Source organism: Ochlerotatus camptorhynchus, unplaced genomic scaffold (genome assembly GCF_037179485.1).
Source record: "Ochlerotatus camptorhynchus isolate MF236.1 unplaced genomic scaffold, CSIRO-AGI_Acam_v1.1 ptg000104l, whole genome shotgun sequence".
Lineage (NCBI taxonomy): Eukaryota > Metazoa > Arthropoda > Insecta > Diptera > Culicidae > Ochlerotatus > Ochlerotatus camptorhynchus.
Genome location: NW_027040594.1, coordinates 992,019 through 1,004,118, shown reverse-complemented (window position 1 = coordinate 1,004,118; position 12,100 = coordinate 992,019). Strand labels below are relative to the sequence as shown.

Sequence of the window (12,100 nt, the reverse complement as noted above, 5' to 3'; positions counted from 1 at the left end):
ACGACGTTCACCATGTTATCACAGAGCCACGATTATCGTTTGCAGACGATCTGAAAGTTTTTCTGTGCATCCGCTCACTCGCCGACTGCCGTTCTCTCCAAAATCAGATTGACATCTTTGCTGACTGGTGTAGTCTAAACCGACTGGTGGTCAACCCTAAGCTAAGTGTACAGTTATTACTTTCTCACGCAAGAAACAACCGATTATTTTCAACTATAAACTACTAGGCACGACTATCGAACGGGTGCACTGCGTGAAAGACTTAGGCGTTTTTCTAAACTCAAAACTGACATCTCACACCATATATCGTATGTCGTCGACAAAGGGTCCAGAACGCTTGGCTTTGTCTTCAAGATTACTAAGAACTTCACGGACATTTACTGCTTGAAATCGCTCTATTGCTCTCTCGTACGATCTACGTTGGAATACTGCTCTGCTGTCTGGAGTCCGAACTACAATAATGGGGCCGAGCGAATTGAATCTGTTCAACGACGTTTTCTTCGCTTCGCGCTCCGTAAGCTGCCTTGGAGATACCCACTTCGTCTTCCAAGCTACGAGAATCGCTGCCAATTGATCAATGTCGAGCCCTTACGTATCCGAAGAGATGTTTTCAGAGCCTTAACCGTCGCCGATACTCTGCAAGGAAGAATCGACTGCGAAGCAATTCTGCAACAAGTGAACATTAATGTTCAACCTCGATCACTACGCAACAGTCTAATGCTGAGACTTCCACTTCTTCGAGCTAATTATAGCATAGGGAGCGCTATTTACGGCTTGCAGCGATTGTTCAACCGAGTAGCGTCGATGTTCGATTTCCACTTGACACGGAAATGCATCGCCGAAGATTTTCTGCCTTTTTTGCTGACCGAAGGCCAACAGCTAAGTGAAAAATTTAAGACTTATAATTTTTTAGTAACTTGACAATGCTTTCCTAGTTATTTTCGTTTGTAACTGTAGTAACTGTAGTATATGTATGTCGTCTGTATAATCTGTACTTTTTTTACAACACATCATTGGGACTATTTCTAGTCTGTTGATGCAACCATAACAAATAAACAAATAAACATTGCTCAATCCCAGGCAATGAGAAGGCAGACTATCTCGCAAAGGTGGGCGCACAACAAGGCGAGATTTATGATAGAAGAATTTCACATGATGAATTTTTCCCATTAGTACGTCAGAGTTCTCTTTTAAGTTGGCAGAACGATTGGACAAGTAATTCTCTTGGGCGGTGGTTATATTCCATTATTCCAAATGCTTCTTCGAGAGCGTGGTTCAAAGGTCTGGATGTAAGTCGGGGATTCATTCTAGTGATGTCAAGACTTATGTCCAACCACTACTCGCTAGACGCACATCTCTATTGAATAAACCTAGTTGACAGCAATATATGTAGGTGCAGAACCGGTTATGATGACATCGATCACGCAGTTTGGTATTGCCTGGGTAATGACGCCTCCAGAGCACGACTATTGGATACCCTAGTGGCCCGAGGTAGACAACCCTTCCGTGAAGTAAGAGATGTATTGGGAACACGTGATCTTTCCTACATGTAAGCGATCTACGAATTCCTTTGTTTGTCTGATGTTAGAGTTTGATGTGACTATCCCCTCCTTTCCAAACAATTTCTCGCCATTGTGTCCCAGTCTTATTATCCTCCTGTTCCTGTGCTACTTGCCCCTGCCCAGCCAGGATTTGGTCAACCGTCCGAGAGTAGTATCTGAAGGAGGCTCCAGAAACCAGTTTCCTACCTAGATCCTTCCAATCGAAATTGTTACTCGAGCTTAATCGAGCCCGCTACGAGTAATTGTTACCCAATACTAACCTAGAAATACTGCTATTTAAAATGTAAATCAAACATTACTGATTTTGGCTCCGCAAAGTGTCACACACGACTGAGCCTAGTAAATAAACGAACTAGCAAAAATACTTGCGACTGTGATGCTAACAGTTTGACAGCTCTTCTACTGGGTGTTAGTTTATGTTAGCTGATGTTTTCAGTAAAAATATCGTTTGCTGTTTTTCAGTAAAGCATTGGATTGCTGGTCATGATCCAGCAATCCGTTTTACTGACATTGAAAACTTAAATTTGGTGTGTACGCTCCATAATTTGTGCGACGTAGAGGCAGTCTTAGCATAAGGTTATTACTTGGCGGTCGGGGTTGAACATTCAGGTCAATTTGCCTCAGGATAGCCTCGCAATCTGTCCTTCCTGGCAGGATATCGGCCACGGTTAGGGCTCTGCTTGTGTCTCTTCTAGTCCGGAGAAGTTCTAGGTCGATAAGTTGACAACGGCTTTCGTAACTGGGTAATCGAAACGGATCATTCCAAGGCAATCTACGCAACGCAAAACGAAGAAAGCGACATTGAACAGATTCAATTCTCTCGGCACCGGTGTTGTAGTTTGGGTTCCAAACCGCTGAGCAATACTCAAGCGTCGATCGAACAAGCGAACAATAGAGAGATTTTAGACAGTAGATATCAGTGAAGTTTTTAGCTATCCTAAAAATGAACCCTTAAGTTCTTGACGCCTTATCAACAACATATGCAAAGTGTTGCTTGAATGAAAGCTGCGAATCCAAGATCACACCCAAGTCTTTCAGCTGATTCACGCGTTCGATTGTCGGCCAAGCAGGTCATAGCTAAATATTATCGGTTGTTGTTTTCGTGAGAACGTAATAGCGGAGCATTTGGCTGGGTTCACTACCATTCTGATAAACGAGGAGCTTCGATGACCAGATGCACGTCGATAAAGTACAGTATAAAAATTAACGGTCCCATATGGCTTCCCTGAGGTATACCTGATGTGGCGAAGAAGCTAGCTGATCTGCAATCTCCTATGGCAACCTTTAGTTGCCGACCGGTGAGATATGATCGAAACCAGCTCAGAAGATTACCGCATAAACCGAGCCTGCCGAGTTTAGCAATCGCAATAGTATGGTTCAACTTGTCGAATACTGCGGATAGGTCTGAATACATAGCGTCCGTTTGAACCCGATCCGACATGCTTTCGGTTATATACGATGTGAGACACAGCAGATTGGTGGTTGCAGAGCGGCCGACAGTAAACCCATGTTGATCAGCACTCAAATACTGCTTGCAATGGGACATCAGGTCCAGGATTGAAGGATGACTTGAGCAGAGTCGCGGCCTTAGAAATCATTTCTGCATTAACATCAATTGCACCCAGCGTTTGATCGTTTACTGGAACGTTCCTGGCAGCCAGGTTAATATGGTCGTCAGTTAGTATTAGTGAATACACTGGCAAACTTTTCGGAAAAAAGGAAGCATATATCCTGAACAGTGGCAGCAACTTCTCCGTTGAATTCCATAGACGATGGGAGGCCGGATTCCCTGCGTTGCTCGTTCACGTAGTTCCGAAAGGATTTCGGGTGTAGTTTAAGTTTGCGCTGGATGCCTCGTTGGAAACTTGAAAACCATTCACGACTGACTCGCTGGTACATGTGATTCAGCCTCACATCATATAGTTTCAGAGGAAGCGTGCGATACTTCGTACGGGTGTTCAATATTTTGATACAGATATCTGTATATACAGATTACAGATTTTTGAAAAATAAACAGATTTTTTTAAATTAGGAGAATATATTGGATATTATTTTTTCTATTTATAACCGTTTCTTACTTTTGAGCAGCTTGAATTCAATCTGTGAGCATCAAACCAAAAACGTATTTTTCACTAAATAAAATATGATTGTATTATCTTCGAATGAGCTTGGAATCTTTTGAATGGGTTTCTAATGTTCAGATGTTTTGATTTCTCGTTGGAAGGGATAATAGTTTCCATCTCTTTTTGGTTAATTAACCATGTCACATGGTGACAGATACATTATTTTACTAACTGTATTTGTATATCAAATCGGTCAACAAGTCATTTTATAGTTGAAGATGCTAATTTCAAATAACAGACTAAAGTGGTAATTTTTATACGATAGATGGAGGAGATGAAAGTATAGAATTGATAGTTCCGTTAGAGTACGGCAGTGTGAAAATTGCATATAGATATGTAGATAGCGAGCTAGGACAACTCTTAAGGAAGGTACAAATCGGTTTTTTCATCTCTCTTTACCAAACTTCCCCTTTCGAGAGGGATGGTGAGGGGTGTCCCAACACTGGCAAAAAGAGATGAACGCCGACCGCTCAAGTACCAACGATGTGTTTGAAACAGTTCTACCGATTTTTACCGCACTTCAGTTGTTATTTGAAGGAAGGCATCCAGTCGTAGGTTTGGTAATTGCAGCTATTGTTACCCCTACCACGGTATGTGCTCCTTTCATCGTCGACTTGACGATTTCGAGGGGACACGGGTGGGGTAGGTGCTGCTACTGTACTGTTTTTTACTACACTTCGTTGTCGTGCGCGACAGTCTGTTTGTATTTGTACACTCATGCTCTACCGTCGTATCTCTCACACAACACAACCGGTAGAATAACATTCGAGCAAAAAGAAAATTATCAAATAACTATCATATGACATGAGTGATTTCGTTCTAATTCCTCAATTTGGTGTAAATTAACCCATTTCTGATCAGAAATGTTATTCCTAGGACATCATTGCTTGCTATTTTCTGAATTCACACAAGCACAACATCAGCAGCTATTATTATGAGAAAAACTAAAATACATACATTCGTGACGGTCTTCGGCGACAGTGTCGTATGACAGAGCCTGTCAAATGACATTTGACTTTGGTACTATGATAGCTCGTTTTGCTTGTGTCGGAGGCAAAGGCAGTTGATTATCACAGAAAATGTGTCGACTACCGTGACCGCTTACAAGACTGGTACTAGGTAATCTGTATTGTGTTTCAGTTTGAGCAATTTGAAATTGGCTTGGCTAGTTTTAGATGATTTTTATTTTACTATGGCTGCGGGATTGCACATGATTGTTTCGGTGGCACTGGTAGCGACGGTCGCTGAAGACGCCGGCAATGAAGACTGGATGGTGGTGAGAGGCAGCAGCGTAGTGAGGGGATGGCGAAAGTGGCCTTCGCCAGTGGCACCAGGCCACAGGGGCGCCGAAATCCAAGAATTTATAGTGACAAACGTTTCCACAAATTCATTCAATTCATTTTCAACAATTAATGCTAACTGCGAATGATTCGCTCCTTGCCTCCTTTAATTTCCCCGCCTACCTATTTTATGCCCATCGATGCTCAAAGTCAATGTTCCACTCTCTACACCCATTGCCTCAAGCGCCCTATACCAACAATCAATACGAAACTAACGATTTTAAATTGGCTCACTACTTGACTAGCCTATTGGTCCCAAGCAAACGATTAACGTATCCCATTCTAGTCGAAATTCTAGTACTAAACAATGTTTGTTTGGATTCGCTATGAAAGTTTGACAGATAAAATGAGGGGCTAGTGGATTTTCCTACGTTTCGAGGGGTGAATCGATTAGCTTGGGACCGAAGAGAGTACCAGAGCTGAGCCAAAAAGTTGAGCTCGTTTCTTCGGGACCTTCTAGTCTTAGAGTTACCTCTATGCCTATACTGCCTATAATCCCATATCAGTCCACATGGAAAAAAGTAGGCATTGAGAAAATGGGAAAATGGCACTATGAAGTGCGATTCCCTTGTAAATATTTGAAAAATCATAGTAAATTTATTAATATTTTTTTCAAGCTAAAATCAGCTGCATTGAAGCTTGCATGTTGTTACACCTTTGGAAAATATGACAACTTGAAAAGTAGAACTGTAACTTCACTTCTGGACGATATACCGTATGCATGATAATGTTTGCACCATAGTACAAATAAGGTTCCCGTTTCACCTGTGCATACAATATCTTGGTTCTCTTTGCATGCACGTAACCTATAGCTCATACCGAAGTAGCAACAATCAATACGAAACTAACGATTTTAAATTGGCTCACTACTTGATTAGCCTATTGGTCCCAAGTAAACGATTAACGTACCCCATTCTAGTTGAAATTCTAGTACTACGCAATGTTTGTTTTGATTCGCTATGAAAGTTTGACAGATAAAATGAGGGATTAGTGGATTTTCCTATGTTTCGAGGGGTGAATCGATTAGCTTGGGACCGAAGAGAGTACCAGATCTGAACCAAAAAGTTGAGCACGTTATTTCGGGACCTTCTAGTCTTAGAGTTACCTCTATGGTAGTAGGCTGTGTATAAAAGAAAATGATTTACTTATATATTGACAGTTGCACCATGACGAAGTGGCAGCGTATTCGTGATTTGTCCCATGCGCAAATGTCGCAAAAAGACATTTTAATCGCCGTGGGAGTGTCCCGGTGGACCGTCAAAAGAGTTTTAGACCGAAAAAAGAAAGGACAACTATCCGCAAAGGTGGCCACAGGTCGTCCGAGGTCAGCTCGGGTTCCGAAGGTTATCGCTGCTATCAAAAGGAAGAATCCAGTGCGTTCAATAATGAAAATGGCAAAGGAACACGGGATCAGTGACTTTAAAGCACTGTAGATCGTAAAGGAAGATTGCGGGGCGAAGTTGAGGGCACGAAAAAAAAAACTCACATGATTACCAACCGCATCCGGGAGCTACGAGTCGAACGATGCAAGAAAATCTTGAACTTCCTTAAGCGAAAAAATCCGGTAAACCTGTTCACCGACTAGAGCATGTTCAGGGTTGTTACGAGAAATTTGAAATTAAATCCGCGCGGACTTTAAATAAAAATCGCGCCAAATCCGCGCGGACTTTATATCAAAGTAGCGTATGTTGACCGAAATTTGACTTGCGCCCAGGTTCAGACGAAAACAAGAAATAACCTAAGATATAGGATTGCAGGAGGACAATTAATAAAGTAAAGGAGACTTCTGTCAGCGATAAACGTTAATTTTTTGTCAATGATTTAACAAGCACTCAGTGGCGTTTCCTTAACCTCAATCTACCTGTGCACCAATTCTCAAAACATAAACAATTATCAAAATAATGCTTGCAATGGATAGATATCGAGTAAACTAGAAGATAAAGTGTATTTTTCAACCGATTCGAGTATGAAGACGGCATGAAATCTGATTTTGAAAGTTGGTGCACAGGTAAAAAGTGAGGTTACGGGACGCCACTGCAAGCACTTATTTGATTGAATGTATGCATCAAAACACTAATAATCTTCATTAGCATTCATTTTAGCGAAGACTACAAATCAAGAAGACTGGCAACTGTTCCCTTCTCCCATACAAATGTCAAACGTCACTGATAACAGCGCCTCTGACAATCATAGGTTGAACTTTGAAGCACAAGTGTTAGTGAGACTGCTCATTAACAGTGACTGTGTGTGTGACCTAATGTCACCGCAACGAATAATCAGAACACGGTACTCGTTCTTCTTTCCTTTATTTAACGTCGGCTCTGTTCCGCAATCTAGTGCCAATCACCGACGGATATTAATTGCCATCCATTGACAGCAATCGAATGTGCAGGAAGGCAGCTTCCACACCTGCGTAGGATATCGCACCCATTCAACACACATACACATGGGCCGAGACCAACGGCTTTACTTCCCTTCCGAAGGAAGACGTGACCAGAGATTTTTATGCCTCAGAAAAATCCCACCGACCTCGGCTGGGTTTGAACCCAGACCCATCGGGGTGTTAGAAAGCAGTCACGCATACCACTACACCTCCAGCGCCGGCTAGAACACGGTACTCGTTGTTGTTTTTGTTTTGCTCTACAAAATTTCACGGCAATTTGTATCCTAATCACAGCAAGCCGGTTATTTTCCAACTCCAAACCGAAAAACTTGTCATGTTGGATCAAGTAGAGGATTGAAACTCGGATCGATACCTAGGGAAAGTAACTTTTACTTGTGTACGATGAACCGAAATATTGTTTACTTTGCTTGTTGGAAGCAATCAAATATAAGGAATTGGCGGCTTCCACCTCCGTTGAGTGAACTACCGTTATTCTAAAGCTGCTGAAAATTCATGGATTCGAAAAGAAGAAAGATCCGGTACCTGCATCACGATCCAACGGAAGGCGTAGCATGATCTAATGTTGGAGAAAATGAAAATGAAAGGTTGAAGGACTACAATCCCAAACGGTACGTATTGATAAAGAATATATTTCCATATATAGATGCTGTCAGAACATGAAACCACCGGATAGTGATCCTCTGTATGCTTTAACAATTGTTGAAATCGACCAACCCCTTCCATAGAATGATAACAATAGTGTCGGATTGGCCAGTGAAATTCAAATGACCAAGTGCCAAAGCCATGCGGAACGGGCATGTATTTTACTTATGCACCATACGAATGCCCATAAATGCATCACTAAAGGGCTTAGGAAAAGTGGAAGATAATTCTGAGATAGCAAATTAATGATCGAGGAAGGTCCCACCATCATTGTGAATGGCATCTTTGCCATAGTTTTAATTTTCAAAACAAATTTACTAACGCATCTGTTCAGTTTCAGCTAGATTTTTAACTCGTTGTCAGCATAAAGCAAAGAAAGAAACGTTTCACTTTTTACGACAATCATATCAAACCCAATAATTGACACCTAATTATTTCTACCTATGTGTGTGAATGCACTCGTGAATTAACACACACCATCATACACAGGTTCCACTTTTGCTCAGAAGAGGCGTTGCCGTTACAGTCTCCTGATTTTTGGCAGAGTTGCCAGTCTTCTTGATTTGTAGTCTTCGATTTTAGCCAACTTTTGCTTTTCTGATTTTTCGTCCTGATCAATATTATCTTTTGCTTCAAAAGAACTTTTAGGAATGATGTTTCTGGATTATTGGATGTCATTGTTCTGATTTCTTTTTCCATCAAATTAAAAATATCTTCTTTTGCCTTTCTTTTCTTTCCGATCTCTTCTTCTTGTCCTTTAATGTAGTGTCTGACTAGCTTCCTTTCTTTTTCCATCTTTTTCTGAGCTCCCATTAATTCGCCTTCTTTCTTTTGTTCCTGCTTAGTATCGGATGGCTTATATTATATATATTTTTAATGTCCTACCTACACTTAGTTTCGTAAGATTTCCTCGCGAACTTGGCATTCAAAATTAAATCCTTCGAAAGAACAAATTTGGTTACATCATTATCAAAAAAATGCATGCCACTCAAAATTTTTACTGTTATTGAAATCCTGTTTACTAAGCCTAGTTCGGTTCTCTGGCATCAAATGCTTGGATAGTGAAAACTTCCTTTCTACTTCTGCATTGGAATGCGATACGCATGTTACAATGTTAAACAATGTGCTGAATTCTGGGAAACTTCCTTCTCGAAATAGAGGATCCAGAATTTCCGAATCCCCAATCTAAATCAAACGTTTGACATACCAATTTCACACTTGCATGTACGAGTTATTCGTGTATCTTAGATTTGTCTTATTTGAAATCAATTATTGTTTACTAAACGGACGATTTCCTTGATGGAGTCCTTATTGATGATCCTGCGAACCTTGAAGTTACTGACAAATCGAACAAATTCATTGGGAACATCTTGGGCAAACAAATACGACCCAAAAGATTTCGTGTGTTCTTTGACATTCTTATTGAATTGAGATGATTTGAATTGATGTTCAGCAACATCAAGTATGGATTTGAAAACACTGAATCCTAAAGAAAATTGTCTTCTTTTAGTTTTTCTTCCTGATAGCTTCTGTTATTTTTCCTAATCTAATAAGCAAATCCGCGAAAATCGCGAAATCTGCGTTGTCGTAACAACCCTGCATCATGTTTACCGTCGATCCCGTATCAAATTCCAGAACCGACCGGTATATTAGTTCTCTTCCGGTAAAAGACGTGGCAACCGACGATACAAGAACGTGTATCTGAACAAGCATCCTGCTAGCGTTATGGTGTTTGGATTGGTGGCTTCCGATGGCAAAAAAATGGACCCGGTGTTCATTCCAACACTGAGGTCTACATCGGGATTTTAAGTGTGATCTTCCGTGGATCAAAGAACAGTACGGTCCGAAGCCAGATGTTGTATTTCAACAAGATGGGACTCCGTGCCACACCTCGAACTGCACTCAGTGGTTGCAGGAACATCTTCCGTTCTTGGCGAAGGATATGTGGCCGCCATCCAGCCCTGATCTCAATCCGCTGGATTACTCAATATGGCGCGTCATGAAGGCCAAGGCCTGTTCTAAACGCCACCCGAGTACAGCAAGCCTCAGACAAACATTGACCCGTACCTGGAGAGAAATGGATCCAGACTACATTATTAGAACCTGCCGTGCATTCCGGAAGCATGAGGAGGCCGTAATTGCAGCAAGTGGAAACTCGATCGATGATTAACATAGTTTAATCATCAGATAGGGCCGACGGGATTTGAGAAATCTGTTATTTTAGTATAAAGGAAGCTCAGCTTGTAGCGGCGCCGGTGGTATAGTGGTAAGCGTGATTGCCTCTCACCCCAAAAGGCCCTAAGGGTTCAACTGTTTACGGTGAGCATATAGTGATCTTGATTTTCTTGACTTTTCCTAATATTCCTAGTTATTTTAATACTGGATGAACTCAACATTGTTTTGAAAAAGTTTGGATCCCATTTTCCCATAAAACAATAAACAAAACTAGTCGGTTGTAGACTCTAAACAAAACCACTTACTTGACATCCACCGTATGCAGCAGAAAGATGATCCGCTTGCTCTCGATGGTAATATCCCGGCTGCACTTGACGATCCGTTCGTACCGGTCGTGCTTCTCGTCCAACTCCCGGGCGTACCCGCGGAAACACTGAACGACCGGATTTTTCTCATCGATCAGAACATCCGCATCCTTTCCTCCACGTTTTCCACCACCACTACCACCGTGGCGTCCACCTCCGCCACCTTTATTGAAATTGCCTCCCCGGCGATTTCCACCGCGATTCGAATGATGGAAGCTCATCTTTACCGTTTACACACGATTATAATCGGATTGCACCAGAAAACTTCCGCGAAAACAAGCTTCTAAAACTGCAAAAGATAACTTCCGAGTGTTTCGAGCTGAACCGAATCAGCCTTTGCGATTCGAAGCGAAACGAACGTAAACAAAACAAAACGAAAACATGTTTTTGAGCATTTTGAGCACCAAAAAATGAGTTCCTGCCGTGCAGTGTTGCCAGATTGTTTTAAAGTTTATCGGTATCAAAGGTTTAAAAAAAATCGGTATACATATATCGGTATTTACTATTTTAATTTATTTTAGCTGTTTTTAAAAGCAAAAAATTTAACTTTTGGACTATGATCGGAAAATTCTGTAAGAAAACTCTGGGGAATGTTTGAATTACCCAAGTAACCATAGGCACGTTATTTCGCCTTTTTGGCTATATACAGCTGATCAACGGCTATACCAGCGTTTGTATGGTCTGATGAGGCCCGTATATAGCCAAAAAGGCAAAATAACGTGCTTATGGTTACTTGGGTAGATTCCCAAGGAACATCCAGAGAAAGAAGAAAGAAGCTCTTCTGGATGAAATTTGAGGAAAGTTCTAAGAAAATTCGGAGAAACATCCGGGAACTACCAAGACAAGAATTGAAAAACTTCTAGTGAATATTCAAAGAAACCATCGGAAAAAAATCAGATGTCACATCCAAAGGAAGCCAAAAAAGCTTCAAAAAATAGAAGTAAATTCCAGAAGTAGCTGGTTCTAGGGGAAACCAGAAGAAGTTCGGAATAACCTTCGAATAAAAGTCGAAAACCTATGGTTTATGGACACACTTCCAGAAGAAGACGGAAGGAACTTCCTGAAGACGCTGGCAGACACTTCCTAAGGTAGATTGCAAGAATCTTCTGGAGAAATTTGGAAGCCAGAGCGCCTACGGAACAGTCAGAAGAAACAAGGACATAATTCCGGAAGAAAGAGATTTCGGGGGGATGTTCTAATGATCCAGCAAATTTTCCTGATATTCATAAAGCATCCTGCAATGCCCCTGAAGTTTTCGGAACATTCCTGAAATGCATTTTGCATATTCCATAATTCCACGGAGTTCCTTAAAAGTTCTTGTAATTTTCATGAAATTAATGGGACTGTTTTAGAGTTCTCTGATCATCCTCCAAGTACTTGGAACTTCCCTGGTTATAATGAGGTTACCTGAATATTTTTAATCATCTATGAATGTATCTGAATTTTCTTGAAGATAACGAAATTTCTTAAATGCTCTCACAATTTTCTT

General features: G+C 41.2%; 1 protein-coding gene across 1 annotated transcript in view; it reads right to left on the bottom strand.

The window, feature by feature from the left end:
* Trax (Translin associated factor X) overlaps positions 1–10,951 on the bottom strand; it is a 31,484-nt gene extending 20,533 nt beyond the window's left edge. The window contains exon 1 of the mRNA XM_065219423.1: positions 10,552–10,951. Coding sequence (XP_065075495.1) covers positions 10,552–10,832 — 281 coding nt within the window. The 5' untranslated portion in view covers positions 10,833–10,951. The remainder of the gene's footprint in view (positions 1–10,551) is intronic.
* Positions 10,952–12,100: the final 1,149 nt, after the last annotated feature.